This window comes from Cibotium barometz, chromosome 53 (genome assembly GCF_041138505.1).
Source record: "Cibotium barometz isolate CiBa-2024 chromosome 53, ASM4113850v1, whole genome shotgun sequence".
NCBI lineage: Eukaryota > Viridiplantae > Streptophyta > Polypodiopsida > Cyatheales > Cibotiaceae > Cibotium > Cibotium barometz.
In genome coordinates, this window is record NC_141098.1 from 37,255,011 (window position 1) to 37,270,848 (window position 15,838).

The window sequence follows — 15,838 nt, forward strand, 5'->3', positions numbered from 1 at the left end:
TATTGTTAAGCCTGGAGGGAGATCAAGCGCCTCCACCAGCTGGGGGTACAAAAGCTACTTGAAAAAGAGGTAAAAAAACTTAATTATCTGCTACTAATCCTAATTAGCTAGGTGATTAGCAAGATAATGGGCTCATAAATTGATGGATTCTAGGCTAGGCTCTGATACCACGTTAAATTTGCAGCAATGTGACGAGCTATGGTGGATCAAATGCTAGAATCAACATCATTAACAAAGAGATTAGGCGATAATTAAGATGTGATTAGTGAGCAATCAACTGATAGCTTAATGTAGACACGGATAATAAAAAACCAGTAAATTCTCATTAGGCCAAAGCCTCAATTTATAGGGTTTACATATCCCACTGATTTCTCCTTGATTCACTCCACCTCTTTTGCTTGATTCTCTCCAACTCTTCCCAGAATATCTCCACACCTCCTAAATCTCCTCATGCTACTCTATATTCTCTCCCAGTAGATACTTCTCACCTTTTCACAGGTTCTCTCACATTTACAGATTCTCTTTTACAGCCTCTTGCTAAGGGCTTGTTCTCGCACACCCTATTCACTTGTATATTTCAACACAACACATAGAGGTCCATTATCATTTCATCAGGGAGAAGGTATTGGATGGACATATTGAGTTGACATATGCGAAGACATAAGAACATGTTGCATATATATTTATCAAATCATGGTAAAGATAACTAAAGTACTTTAGTGTGACAGACTTGGCAAAGAGAAGTATGAGTACTTCAGTCGACAGACTTAGAGTACATGACCTTGACATGGTGAGCTTAAGGGGGAGTGTTGAGAATGCAAGTTCACAAGCTGGTGGGCAGGTGTGGTGGATAGCATTGGATGTGTGGACAATAGTCTAGCAACGTGTGGATAATAGTGGCCGTGCCCAACTGGCTAAGTGCATGTGGACAATAGTACTAGGTTATGTTATATGTGACATTATCACTTTTGTAGAATGTGCTGATTTTCATGAAGGAAAATGAACCTACCTGTGGAGCTTCTCGACATTGTGTGAGATGGATTAATAAGAGAAATTAGGGTTTATGTGTGTCTCCTTTGGTCTCTCTCTCACACACACACACACATATACATATATAACACACATATATATGTATAAATGAAAACATTATACATGTATAAGTTACTCCCATACTACATATAGTGTTGGTTCACACACACACACACACATAACACACATATATATGTATAAATGAAAACATTATACATGTATAAGTTACTCCCATACCACATATAGTGCTGGTTCCATAAAGGCCATCCATGCATCAAGAAAATGGTTATAGGTTGAAGGTTCCATGCCACACACATAAACAATAGAAGGACGTGAAATGTTAAGGTTCTATGCCACACACATGAACAATGGAAGGACGTGAAATGTCAAGGTTCTATGCCACACACATGAACAATAGAAGGACGTGAAATGTCAAGGTTATTCACACAAAGCTCCAAAAAGAACAAAGTGTACACAAATTATCATCACTCTAGCAAAGAGAAGTGTGTAAAAATTTGTAAATTTTCAACTCTTATTTGTCGCAAAATTGTATGTGTGTAAACTTTCACCACATAAGTAAATTGTGTGTGTTCATAAGTATATTGAACAAGAGAAGCCTTTACAAGATTTGGATATCTTTGTAAAAACATTAGTTTAGAAAGTGTGCAAATTATTTTAATGCTATAACACCAAGTGCACTTCGAGATTAATATAGCCCAAGTTGTATCCATACAACATTATTTTGGGGAAAAACCCATGGAACTACAAACATACAAAAAACCTGAAAGAATGCAACCCATAAATCCACATGTAGGAATGGGTCCTTAGTTTTTTCCTTGATTGAAAATGAAACCCAAGCCACTTTTCTTATGAATGGGTCCTTAGTTTTTACCTTGATTGAAAATGAAATCCTAGCCACTTTGCCTATCTCATTATTAATTTTATCTTTTATTTGGATCAAAGGCATGCCATTATATTATTGTTATTTTTATTTTCACGGTCTTTCTCACTCAAAATGTTTTCTTTAAAAGTGATACTTGTGACCTTTATAGTTGTACATATTATTTGCATATCAATTAATAGACCTCCAAAGACAATGCATAGAATTAATGCCTATAGATTAAGACCATCTTTGGCTCAAAGTTCCTTGTTAGTTCTTACCATGTTATCATCTCATTATAGCCCATCTCATCAGAGTCCATCACTTGTGTTGATCCGTTATTTTCAAGCTCAATAATCAGATATATACTTCTTTAGTTGTTGGTAAAGAGTTATTAAATATCTACTTCTTTAGTTGGTAAAGAGTTATCACAAAGTTATATGTCTTATCTTAGATGCTACTCCTGCTTTACATTAGATAATCTCAAACCCTTAAGTAAAAACGTGATCATGTTCTAGTTTCCTTTCACATCTTTCAAGGAGTTGCACCTTACAAATTCTTCTATTTATTGAATAACTCTATGGTTTAATAATATGTCACAATCATAGGATGCTCTCAATTATGTCACTTGCATAAATTTCATACACTAGATGATTCAAATCGCATTGCAAGAAAAGTTCAATGAGGAGAAAATTGGGTTATTGTTGGATCGTTAGAATGAGCTAAAATTTGTAATACATGTTACTTATGTTCTGAAACTACTCAATGGATAAATAGCTAAAGTATATCACAAATCTAAATTAGGTGTGCTAGTATAAGTAGCATAATTTAATTAATGGAATGACTTAATTTTTACATTTATTATGTTTAAAGAGTTGTGCAGAATGTAAATAAAATTACCATAATTTTACTGTGTGTGAGTAACTTATCAACATGTTTGTTCAATTCTAGGAGGTCCACATGTGCTTATGCACACTCACACACATATGCATGCATGTATATGTGCACATATACAACCTAAGCTCGTCATGTTTTGGAACTCTATGTCCACTAATAGTTTTAAGTTGGTTATGGTCTATAAAGAACATATGTATATTTTTGTTGTCTTTTTGAAGCATAGATTATTATGTTGTATTAACAATGTAGCTATGATTGAGTGATAGATAGAGCTACAAGAACAAGATGAGAAAATGAAATAACCTCTTTTTATCTTCTTGGTTGAGTAGACATCCAAGATATACACGCAAGAAAAAGAAAAGCTACAAGAACAAGATGAGCAAATGAATAACCTCTTTATATCCTCTAGATTGAGTAGACATCACTCATTTTTTTGTCCCCTTTTGGACCCCTCTTAGTAGGGTAGAGGGGTGATAATGTTATGGCCACCAAAGGCACGTGCCACGAATAAAGCTCCCTAAGACGATTTTCAACCTAAATCATTAAAAAACTCATCTTGACCTTAGAGGCAACCTTAAGTATATTTCTTCAAGATGGACTGCTTTAATTTTCAGAAAATTTTAAAAAAAAATCTCCTTAATTACGTTGCTTAGCGAGGGAAAGGGATTGAAGTCCAAATGCCAGATGCGGGCTCGACTACTAGAGAGAATTCTGTAAGTGGGGGAGAGAAGCTTGCCACATGGGTGGTAGACTGTAGTTTCCATGTATGGAAGATACAAGAAGAAGATTTTATGCTTTAGTCCTAAAAGTTTTATTGTTCTCCAAGGAGCAATAAAATAATTGATTGGGAAAAAAACTCTCATGTCGGCACAGTTTTGTACGCCAAGCCTAAATAGATAGTAGATCGCGTACGTGGCATTCTACGACCTGATGTGGCATAGGAATCTTCTGAGGGACCAAGAATCTCGCCGTTGTCCGACGTGGATTCTCGAACTGGGTGTCATCAATGACGGCATAAAACCGCTGACATGGCTGCTAGTTTCACGCAAATTTTGAAACTAGATAAGGGCTTTTGACCCGCTCTGCCGCTTTCCACTTCCGAAATACAAACGAGCTTTCTGGGTTGCTAGCCTTTCTCAAGGTACCCAAGCAGACAAGATTTAGGGTTTCTAGAGAACAACTAGGGTTTTCTTGCAGAAATATCAAGGGTTCTCCCCCCCCCCCCCCCCCGGTGCCTTCTTCCTCCCATGGCCGCAGTGAAGAAAGAAGAGGAGAAATCCCAACGCCGGATTCAGCTCCTTTCGGCGCATCTGGGCGCGGCCACTCCGTCGATCCATCAAGGGCCTGTGATCGGAAGGGAAGTCTGCCTAAGCGCTGTGCAGCCAGATGATGCCGGACTGGTTGCCGGAGGTTCCGACTCCCTGTCGAAGATCGTTGCTGGAAAGCACCAGAGCATCCACGAGCCCATTCTGTACTATTTCCGGCAGCATCCGGAACTTCTGAATCCTGTGGAAATGTCGAAAGACGAGCACCGAGACCTCGCCATGCGGCAACTCCAGGCCATCGTCAAAGAAATCGGCCTGCGGCCTCTCACCCTGCTGTCGGAGGACCCTGCCAAATACTTCGCCCTCACCGAGGCCGTGGGGCACATCGACCTGTCCCTCGCCATTAAGGTCGGAGTGCAATACAGGTGTGCAAAGCTTAAGCTCCCCATATGCATATACAATTATGATGAATTTCTTTACCCTTTTGATGAATTTCTTTACCCTTTTGCCCCCTTGTAGTCTTAGATGTGCCTAGTAGAGTGTTATTCCTATTTAGCTGTTTTTGAAAAATGTACATACAATTTTGTGTGCCTTTTTCATCACCCTCTATCCCTGTCATGCCCTCAGCTTGCATATTCCAGTGAGTAAGCTAATAAGCGTAGATAATCATACGAGCGTTCTATCGAGTAAAAAATGAAGCAAAAAATAGTAACCAATCAGATTGTAAAATCTGTTGTCTTTTTCAAAGAGAGGCACGAGGGAGGGAACAGCCCCTGCCCCCAATTCCCAGGGCTCGGTTCCCACCTTGCCAGTTTCGGCCAGGAATGGCGGGGCCATGGCTGTTCCCTACCTCTTCCTAATCTGACACCTTAATCAAACTTGTGGCCTCCTACCTAAGCCTGCTGTATCAGCTACTAGTAATCTCAATTTTATGAGTGAAACATATTTCTAAGGTGTGCAGCTATTGGATTTTTTTTGTCTATTATCTTGGAGTACTGTCATTTAGTCCATTCACAATTCTGTGGTTCAAAACTTGTCATGAATGTTAAGTCACAATTGGTTGCAGCCTTTGCCAATTATAGCCACCATCCAACCTCACCCATTCTGGGCATTAGGAACTCATTCTGCACCTGGGCATCTGAGATGCCTCCAGTTGCCTAAGCTACAGAATGGGTGCCTCTCGACCCATTCGGCAGTTCCAACAGCCACTCAAGTAGTATCAGACTAACGACTTCATGCATTACTTTATCTCCTAAATGACCATGGCCTATCACAACAGCCAAAATTTTGACAACTTGCATTGGATTTGCACGCTCCTCCTTGGTTGACAAGTAAGAAGTTTTTACTAAACTCATGTCTTTTATTGATTGCAGCCTATGGGGTGGTAGTGTCATCAACTTGGGCACCCAAAAACATCGAGACAAATACTATGATGGCATCGAGAATTTGGAGTTTCCAGGATGCTTTGCAATGACAGAACTTCATCATGGTAGTCATACAATGTTTAGCTGTCACAACACAACTGTATTGATGGTTGTTTGAATCTAATGTGCAACATGTTAATGCAGATCTTTGTACAATGCCTTAACAGTTTTTCTGGTTGTTTCCATTTGATAGGATCCAATGTGCAAGGCCTACAAACAACAGCAACATTTGATAAGGAGACGGATGAGTTTGTAATCAACACTCCTAACGAGGGAGCAACAAAATGGTGGATTGGAAATGCTGCAGTACATGGGAAGTTTGCTACTGTTTTCGCAAGGCTCAAATTGCCATCTTCTGGCTCCTCAGGGGACACAGACATGGGTGTTCATGCGTTTATTGTTCCAATACGCAGCATGCAATCACATGCTCCACTCCCTGGTGTGGAGATTCGTGATTGCGGCTTCAAGGTGGGCTTGAATGGCGTGGATAATGGCGCCCTTCGCTTCCACAATGTTCGTATTCCACGCGACAACCTCCTCAATAGGTTTGGTGATTTGTCTAAGGATGGTGTGTATAGCAGCCCCCTTCCCACTCTGAATAAACGATTCGCTGCAACCTTAGGTGAACTTGTAGGAGGACGGGTTGGCTTGGCATCTGGTTCAGTTGGAGTTTTGAAGGCTGCAGTTACCATAGCAATCCGGTACTCATTGCTGAGGCATCAGTTTGGTCCACCAAATAAGCCTGAAATTTGCATACTTGACTACCAGTCACAGCAATGTAGGCTCCTCCCTATGCTGGCATCGACGTATGCTTTCCATTTTGCAACTGATTATCTGGTGGACCGTTATGTGGAAATGAAGAAGAGTCATGATGATGCAGTCATTACAGATGTGCATGCGCTTTCTGCTGGGCTAAAGTCATATGTGACTGCATATACTGCAAAGTCCTTAAGTGTCTGTAGGGAAGCTTGTGGTGGCCATGGATATGCTGCTGTCAATAGGTTTGGAAGCCTGCGAAACGATCACGACATCTTCCAAACTTTTGAGGGTGACAACACTGTCTTGATGCAACAGGTGAAGCACTTTATATACGAATTGTCTCATTTTTCAATTTGGAAAGAATGGATCCACGTATCATCTTTGGAGGCATTTTTTGTGATGTTATAGTGTTGGATTTTTATCAACAGGTCGCAGCAGATCTTTTGAAGCAGTTCAAGGAGAAGTTTGAAGGTGGTGCGCTCACGGTGACATGGAATTATCTTAGGGATTCCATGGGGACCTACCTTTCACAAACTAACCCAGTGGTGACACATCGTGATGGGGAAGGACATTTGAGGGATTCCAACTTTCAACTCGATGCTTTTCGGGTACTACGTTATGTCTTAAAATGGTGTTATCAAGCGAGGCTTTTATTGATGGGTTGCAAGTTATTGACCTTTGGCTTTTATGCAGTATCGCACAGCTAGACTGCTGCAAACAGCGGCTCTTCGGTTGAGAAAACACTCCAGGCAACATGGCAGCTTTGAGGCATGGAACCGATGTCTGAATCATCTTCTTACACTGGCAGAATCACACATCGAAACTGTGATTCTGGAGAAGTTTATTGAGGCTGTTAACAGGTAAATTCTCATTATCTTGTTTTTCTAATTGATGGTCGGAGTATACTGGTTGCTGCTTGTGTTGTACTCTTTATATTCTGGACCTCCTCCCTGTGCATGTGGTCAGTTTATATTCTTGAAGCACCTTGACCAAAGGCTATTACCATACCTCTAATACCACTGTTGGATGGAGTAGTGACCTTCACTTAACCAATGTATACCTTGGCATTGCAGTTGTAAAGACAAAACTGCAAGAAGTCGCTTGAAGCTTCTTTGTGATCTATATGCATTACACCGGATATGGCAAGACATAGGAACATATCGAAACCAGGATTATGTGGCTCCAAATAAGGCAAAGGTATGCGATCTATGATTCTCTGAACAAACGCACTTCTATGCATAGGACTAGTTTTTGATAATCATCCAACCTTTCCTACAAAATATATGGACTTTCCTAACATCTTGGGCTTTCAGGCTATCCAACGATTGATGGAGCACCTCTGCTACGAAGTACGTCTGGTTGCGAAGGAGCTGGTTGATGCTTTTGGGATTCCAGATTTCATTCTCAGGGCACCTATAGGCCTGAAGTCAAGGCAATATTCGGAGTATTCACACCAAGTTGGCTTCTAGTGAAGCAGTGAAAGTGGGCTTATTGCATTTGAGCTATAATAGTGTTATGGAAGAGTTCATTCTTCTGGTGTAGCTGTGTATTTGTAAATTCATTGTTTCATGATGCAGAGGATTTCTTCCCTTTTCTAAAATGTGTCCAGCTAGAAATAAATCTCTGCTGCGTTGCTGTGTCTAGGAGATCATATCTGTACATTATGGGTTCAGCAAAGCATATGTTGCCAAGTCTTTCAAATTTATCTTGCAGATGAGTTAAGATTGTAGTTTTTTGCTTGCAAGTTTAACATAACAGGTGCTATCATGATGATTATTGTCATACCTAGCAAAGTTGCCAACACTTGGTATGTACCTAAGACTGTCTTGACCCTCTAGCCTTCATCACTGGTGAGGGGACATTTGAGGCGAGTTTGAGGAATGACCAACATGTTCCGCTCCTAAAATAAGCTCTTGGAGTCACTTAAGTATCCACATCAAGGGAAGCATGTTGTGGGTAGGTATTCCTTAGCATTGGGATGCTCTCAAGCACCAGGTATACAGTAAGCTGTCCAAGACACTTAGCAAGGCACATGAGAAGGCCTTAGCTCCCCATGGCTGAAATATACATCTCCAAATTGATGATTGCATTATTATCGTAGACCTGGGTAATTGTGGGCACTAGTGATCCAGCTGAAGTTATCCTTATGAGTCTCGTAGATATGTTTTGGGGGTAGCATGCAAATTCATGCAGAAAATACGAGACATAATTGGATGCTTTGTATCTTACCTCCAATTAAAGCGATCAAATGTATTCAGGATAACATTGCCTGGAGTGATGGTGATAATACCTCCTCTTGAAGTGCTGCTATTGGTTGTGTCCACAATCATGTTATGAGTTGCTTTGGGGACATCTGATAAAATTGTAACAATTCCATCATGAGACCAGGAGTTGGTATTGCCTTTAATTCACCTCACTGGTGGAAATCAAAGCTGCGGGGAGGAGTTCAATTCGGCCCTCTAGAGGGCAAAGCAAAGGAGCACAAGGTAAAGAGGAAGCCATGATGAAAATAGCAAGTTTGTGGTCTAGGTGATAAATCTGACTCACAAACCTTACTGTATGTCTAGAAAAAACCTTGACATGGTCAAGGCTGTAGAAGCAAGAACCATGGTAGCATGGGTTGGAAATCCTGTTCAATCACCTCAAGAAACAGATCAGCAAATCATCCAAACCTAACAATAAGACCAAGATTGATGGGTATCTAAAGGCCATGTTTCAAGGAGCAGAGGGGTAGGAGGCCAGCAGAAGAACGTGTGAAGGGTTGGAGATATCCAAGGCAGTGGCTGTTGCCCCCTTAGCCCAAGAAGACTCTAGAACTAAGACCTTGAACTTTTCAAGCTCAAGCATTGTATAGTATAGCACAAAGTTCACCGTGCATGTATTGGCATGTAAAACGATCTTTTTATAATCTCAGGACTTGAGGAAGCGACAGTGTCCACCTCTAGACGCGGCGAACGACTATCCAACCACACGTGAAAAAGGTGCCTACCTCAAGAGTCTCCCTCTCCTTACCAAGGTGTCAAAAATGCATCATTTCTCTAAAATATCTCATTTTAAACTTGTTTTTTGCGTGGAATTTCATAATAATGATGATGCACCTCGTATTAGAATTGATGTGAAAATAGATTTGTGATAGTCCCCTTGTCTGAGATACTGTGCAGTTCTAGCTCCCACTCTCCACACTATAAGATGATGTCACCCTATGCTTAAATCATGCTTCAGGAACCTTGCCCGTTGCTGTTGAGTCAGACCAATCGTCAAATTTAAAGGTTGCAGCATCCTACAGTGGACTGCCCTCGTCATTGGGTCTCTTATACTTCTAGGTAGCATCAAGGTTAATTCTTGGCCTTATCCAACCATCCCCCTTGTGTGGATATATTCTTTGTACTTGGGCCTCCACATTCGCCTTAGCCGTAGGATGCAGTGCATCATTATCCCCTTGTTTCATTTTGCTCACCATCTTGGATGAGTTGCAAAATAGATCCTCAACCTCAAGCAACTTGTTCATCAAATAGTTCATACGCAATGCCAAGCCCATCTATACATTGACTTTGTCATCTACTTAATTGATGGGTCTTCTCCCATAGTTTAGTTGGTGGTGAAGTAGTGGCATTGATAAGAACAGTCTGTGTGTGGGAACAGTTTGTCGATGGTTGGGAACATTGATAAGAACAGTCTGTGTGTGGTTGGGAAGAGTTTGTCGATGGTTTGTCTTAGAACCACATTCTCCAACATGATGAAATTACATAGTTGCTTGAGTCCGTGTGTGAACCACTGTTAATCAAGTATGTAACTCTCTCTAGCTTAGTTCTTTGGTTTTGGAATCACCTCCATCTGCCTTCCTTTTTGCACAACTTGCACAACTTTCTGGTGCATTTTGTGCACCCTTGCTCGGAGATTCATGTGTGAGGCGTAATCTCATGGTTGCTAAGCGAAACAGACGTGTATAAAATCAGTTTTAGACCTTTGGATGCACTAGCGACCGTTTCACCAAAGTGAAACCTTTGATGAAAACCTGAGTAGGACTAATTGTTAGAAATAAGAATACAGTCGACTCTAGCATGTCAAACCACACTTTCTCAAACCCACTAAGCCTTTGGTTCGGGCAAATAACTAGGACTCAATACAGTGCTCTCCTTAATCTAGTGGTTGTTTATCAGAACCCTATATTGAGAGCTACGTATAGGCCACCATCAATGTCATATACCCACCTTGATGATTATCACCCTAATTGGGTCCCTCTTGGAACCGCATCATACAGCTACACTTGGTGACTTTGCGAGTGGACTCTGAGAGTCTAGAACATCAGAGTTATGGACTATTTCTACTCTCTCATGAACTCTCCAATTCTAGCAAACAATAACATAGACTGCAATCGTCGTGGGATTCTTATCTTGCTTTCGGCCTAGGGTCTCTTTGACCTCCAAGCACCACCAATGGTTGCTAGCTCCAATTTTCCAAATCTTCTCCTTGTTGTCACTTCCAAGAAGTTAGCTTCACTTGCCTACAAGGACTCACCTTTGTCACTCTTGATCACTTACACAAGAGGCATATGCACCAAGAATCATACTATACTCTCATATCTCTCTCTCTCTCTCTCTCTCTCTCACTCTCAAAGCTAGAGTACAAGAGAGGAAGTAGATAGGCAAGACTCAATTGGCACAAAAGGGGGATTGTGTGTTTGCATTATGAGAAATTCATTTATATACAATTTGCCATTATTTACACTTGGGCACCCAAACTTAACCTTAATCGATTAAGCTTGGTCATTTGCTTGCTTTCCTCATAATATAAACAACCGTTATAGTGTATTTATGATGCTACCCTCGTCATTTGTTGTAGGAAGTGACTTTGTTAAGCCCAAAATGAGGTTAGCATCCCTCTCTACTAGATGTATGTTTCGTCCTCGGAACATCTTCAAGGCATGAATGTCCCATCGCCAAAGCTTGAATTGGTAGTGACTCTTGTGTGACTGCAGCTTGCACAATGTTCTTCTGAAGATAATGTATAGGAGGAGGCTACGTGGAGTTGTACTATTGTAGTACCCTTTTCATTGGGGCGTCACTTACATCAACAACTTACATCAACACCATGAAGAAAAGCTTGGGCTGCAACATAGGGTTCCCAATCATGATAATATATTCTATAATAGAGAGTTTCCCCAAAACATCTTAATTAGCATAATTTGTAGGTGAGGTAGTAGGTTGGGGTGTTACCTTAGTGAAGTTGTCCTCCATTAGGCTTTAGTGCAAAATTATGATTCCTTAGGGGTGATAGTGTCAATAGGAAAATCAAAGTGTAGAGAAGAAGGGCGTGCAATGTCAGTGGTGTCAGGCTCAGCCTCATGTAAAGGGAGGAGTTTGGAGGTGAGATGTCTATAAAGGGGATATGTATAATTATATGCATTATCTTCCTCCCTATCCTCTTCAAATGATGGGGGTGGTGGGGGCTTAGTGCTATCATATTGATCTTCTTGTGTTATTACAATAGGGTAATTCATATGTTCAATGGTAAATCATAGACAACATATATTAAGATCTATTTTAGATGTTTATATATTTTTTGGTAGAGTTTTAATTTCTCGTATGGATGATAGAGGGTGCTCTCATGTAAGTTTAATACTTGTGGGTGTCATGGGCAACGAGCCACCCTTAAGTTTGAAACCAAGCAAAAGAATTATTGAGGGTTTCAAAATCGACGGGGTTGAGGGAGGGTTAGGGGGCATCAACAACTCAAGAATTTCCTCAAACTTATCTCAAATGTGGAGTGCAAAATACCCTACACCATGATCTAAAGTCTAGCACTAATATATGTGTATACATTGAAGTATAATTTGTGAGATAAATATTATTGTGAAAGTGGCCATGATCATAGTAGGATTAGTATCCCTATCGGAGTTTTGTTGTGTACTAGTGCAATATATCCCCTAGTTAGATCTTTTCTAATATCTATATCATATTGCAAAAAAGAGAGGGTTAATGTAGAAGAAAAGCTTAAGATTGTGAGGAGGGGCCCTTAGAGTCACCTACAATGAAGCCAATTGTGAGGAGGGGCCCTTAGAGTCACCTACAATGAAGCCAATTGTGAGGTGCACTCCACTATGTCATGTGAAAGACATGTGCATGCTCATCCCAAGGCTAGTCCATGAAGGGAACATAATAAATAGAGCATTTAAGACTTGAGAAGAGTAGAGGAGGACACCAAATTGGATTCTGCATGATTAGGATCTGGTTGCCGCCGATAGGGTTCTAAGGGGACTAGTGGGCTGGTTGACTGCATTTGTGGAATTAATGTCCAGAGATGTTGGCCGACAACAGTCTCGGCCAACAGATGGGAGGTGTCCTTGGTCCTATAAAAAGGATCATCCCAATATTCATAGATTCATTTAGTCCAGGCTTGTGGGCTCAGTCAGTAGACTAGGACTTTTGATTGATGTTTCCACCTTTTCGAGGGCTGTACACCTTTTTGTGTATTATGAATATACTGAAAACTCAACTATCTCTCTCTCTTCTCTCCATATCTTACTAACATTTTGCATTAGCATGTTTTAGGAACATGTTTAGGGATGAAAGACGACTCCCAGAGCTTTTGCATGTGACATTGGTATCAGAGCTTTAGGTTTCTGAGATATTATTGCTGCGCATGTCCCACCCACCCTCATTGAATGCACAGATGAAACCATCGCCCTTGTCTTGATCTTTTGTTGGTGTGGTGACTAGATAGCATTGTTTCAACATCAGGCTCAACAATGCTAAACACCGATGGTGTCCCAGATGAAGGTGCACAGTCCAAGGAGAGTAACACAAGATATGGAAGAAGTTTTCAAGAGGTTGATTGGTTATGTTCCACAAGACCCAAGGGGACTGGCAGTCCTGTGAGTCGAATGCCACTTAGGGCATACCAAGAGGCTTTCAGGCAATGATTCCAAGGGAGGATGATCCTCCAAGGGGTGGAGTGAGAGTGCCAAACTCGATACTTAGGAAAAGAAGACCAAATAAAGTGTTTAGGGACAGGGCAAGAAGGGATAGGGGACAAGGTGATGCACAGATCTTCATCAGATTTGGAGTGAATTTGGAGATCGGGCTGGGGTTTTCAAAGAAAAGGTGATTCATTCAGTCCCTTGTGGGCTGAGTCAGTAGACTAGGACTTTTGATGATTGGTGTTTCCACCTTTTCAAGGGCAGCTTGCCAAGAACATACACCTTTTTGTATATTATGAATATAATGAAAACTCAGCTATCTCTCTCTCTTCTCTCCATATCTTGCTTGTGTTTTGCATCAGCATGTTCTAGGAAGGTGTTAGGGATGAAAGAAGTCTTCCAGAGCTTCCGCATGTGACATAGTAAGTGCTCCATCTTGTCATTGGGATTATTTTCTTGTGGTTTCACCTCCCATTGGTGACTTAACCATTTCTTTAATCTTGCTATTTGTGCATCTTTTTCTATTAGGTGACCATGTAATGGCTACCTTTTGGGTCTTTTGCATTTTCTTTGATTGTTGTCTTACTTTCTCTCACAGCCTCCTAGATGTTTTCCTTTGGCCTTGTAAGGCATTAAAATTTGCATCAAAACGTGATTTCATTACATATAGATGGACATTTATGGCTATGAATACATCTGCTTCTTCTAAGTCCTTTATGACATCCTCTTGGCTTTTCTTTTCCACCATTGCAAAATTTTCCTCTTTGGTGGGGAGTGGAGTACTTGTAATATGATTTAGAACTTTAATTAGTAGGTAGAGGCTGACTACCTTGTTTTGGTGTGTTATGGTGGCAAGTATGTATAAAGCTCCTTGTGCGTGTGGTAGGCCCAAGCATCTTTTAGGTTCATGTGGATCTTCAGTAATTTGTGAAGATATATCATGTTATACCTGTTTACTTCTACGAGCTTCATTTGCATAATCGTTGAAACTACCCTTCCAGTTAGTTCATCGTCCTCTCCTTGTTTTAACATTATTCCATGCCATTGTTATTGAAGATTTTTTCCTTTAGCATGGTATCATGGCATATCCTTTTTCTCCACTTGTCTAGGGTAGGTACATGGCTTGCCTTATGGCATCCTCCTTGATCATAACCCTTCTCGTGCTCCCATCTCGAAATGTGACCTCACCTATTTTTGTCCTCTTATCATCATCATACGTGTTAGTCAGAACCTCTCTAGGGACACCCATTATTTTATTTCGAAATATTTTATTTTGGATGTGCATTTTATTTATATCATTTACGAGGATTAATGTATTTAATCAAGCTGTGTATGTTGCTATGATATGGTTAGGATTAATATGTTTAATTCGCTATATGCACTGATTAATATTATTTTGGATGTAGGCGAAGAATGAGTGGAAGATTATGTGTTAATCATGTGTGGAACATGTGTTAGACCACTATGAGATATTTTAGAAGACATATAACACCTTTTATGGTTTCATATTTAGGAATCAATATTTTTGTAAGGTTAAGGCCTCATACCTTTGTACATACCAAATATTATTTTATACTTTTGGTAGGCCCAAGACTTTGTACATAGTAAATAGTATTTTATACCTTTGGTAGGCCCAAGACTTTGTATTAATGCTTTGCTATATTTTTGTAGGGCTTGCATGCTCATAAACTCAAAAGCACTTGTGCTTTGTTTTTAGAATTATCTTTTTGGAAAGAAAGTACTTTTTCTAGTACTTATTAATATGGGTGAGTGACAAGGGCCACACTCATCCCAGGGAGGTTCAACCCACTCTTGTGCGGACGGTGACCTCTATCCTATTCTTCATCTCTATCTTGTTTATTTAATTTGTTTTATTTAAGGTTTATGCTTTTAATTTGTGCAAGTATATGTTATGCTCTAATTTTTGTGTTGAGAAATTAGAGTTTCCTTCTCCAAGTGTATTAAGGTCTTGACAGTGGTATCAAAGCTTTGGGTAGGACCACTCAAGGAGAAGGATTTTTGAAGAAAAATTCAAAAATCAAGGTTTATGCAATTTGTGAAGGACAAAGGTTTGATTTTTGGAAATTACTAAAGCTTCAACAAATCAAAAGAAAATTATCACGAAAAAAAGAAAGGCCAGCAAAAAGCTGCCAGCATGTAACAAGGGTACACGTGTGCACGACTTTATTTATTTATTTTTGAAAATCTTGTGCATACTCTTAAATTGAATGCTACTTCTTCAAAGTATAAAATAAAACCTAATTTTCAAGGAACAAGTTATAATTACACAAAGGAAGTGAAAGATGTTGTTTTATCAATTGCACCATATACTCAACTACGCACTTTTCTAGTTGCACGTTTACATTCATATGATGTTAATCTAGGAATGCCATGGAGACATGAGCATAACCCTCACATTGATTATGATTCACATGTCATATCTTTTGTATTCAATGGTGAGAATGTATGCTTAAAAGGATTATGGAAATCTAGTGAATGTGCACTCCTTAGCCATACCCAAGCTAAGCGAGCCATGAGGAAAAAGGAAATGGTTAATGAGGTGTCTGTCTCTTAATCCATTTCCAAGGATACCTAGCACCTACCATTTATCTCACAATTTTCGGATTGTTTTATGAATGAGTTACCTAATTCTAGACCGAAAGAA

At 40.1% G+C, this 15,838-nt stretch overlaps 1 protein-coding gene across 1 annotated transcript; it reads left to right on the forward strand.

The window, feature by feature from the left end:
• The first annotated feature begins 3,897 nt into the window (after positions 1-3,897).
• ACX2 (acyl-CoA oxidase 2) lies at positions 3,898-7,959 on the forward strand. Its single transcript, XM_086788866.1, has 7 exons — positions 3,898-4,496; positions 5,445-5,560; positions 5,689-6,569; positions 6,683-6,862; positions 6,948-7,114; positions 7,328-7,451; positions 7,568-7,959. Exons 1-7 carry the CDS (start codon positions 4,054-4,056, stop codon positions 7,721-7,723), a joined length of 2,067 nt encoding a protein of 688 aa, XP_086644992.1. The 5' UTR covers positions 3,898-4,053; the 3' UTR covers positions 7,724-7,959.
• Positions 7,960-15,838: the final 7,879 nt, after the last annotated feature.

Bases quoted from the DNA above. Each gene is read 5' to 3' on its own strand.
- ACX2 (XM_086788866.1), top strand. From the start codon at position 4,054: ATGGCCGCAGTGAAGAAAGAAGAGGAGAAATCCCAACGCCGGATTCAG. The intron at 5,561-5,688 runs GTAGTCATACAA...TCCATTTGATAG, and splicing joins AATGACAGAACTTCATCATG to GATCCAATGTGCAAGGCCTA. The intron at 6,570-6,682 runs GTGAAGCACTTT...TTTTATCAACAG, and splicing joins ACACTGTCTTGATGCAACAG to GTCGCAGCAGATCTTTTGAA.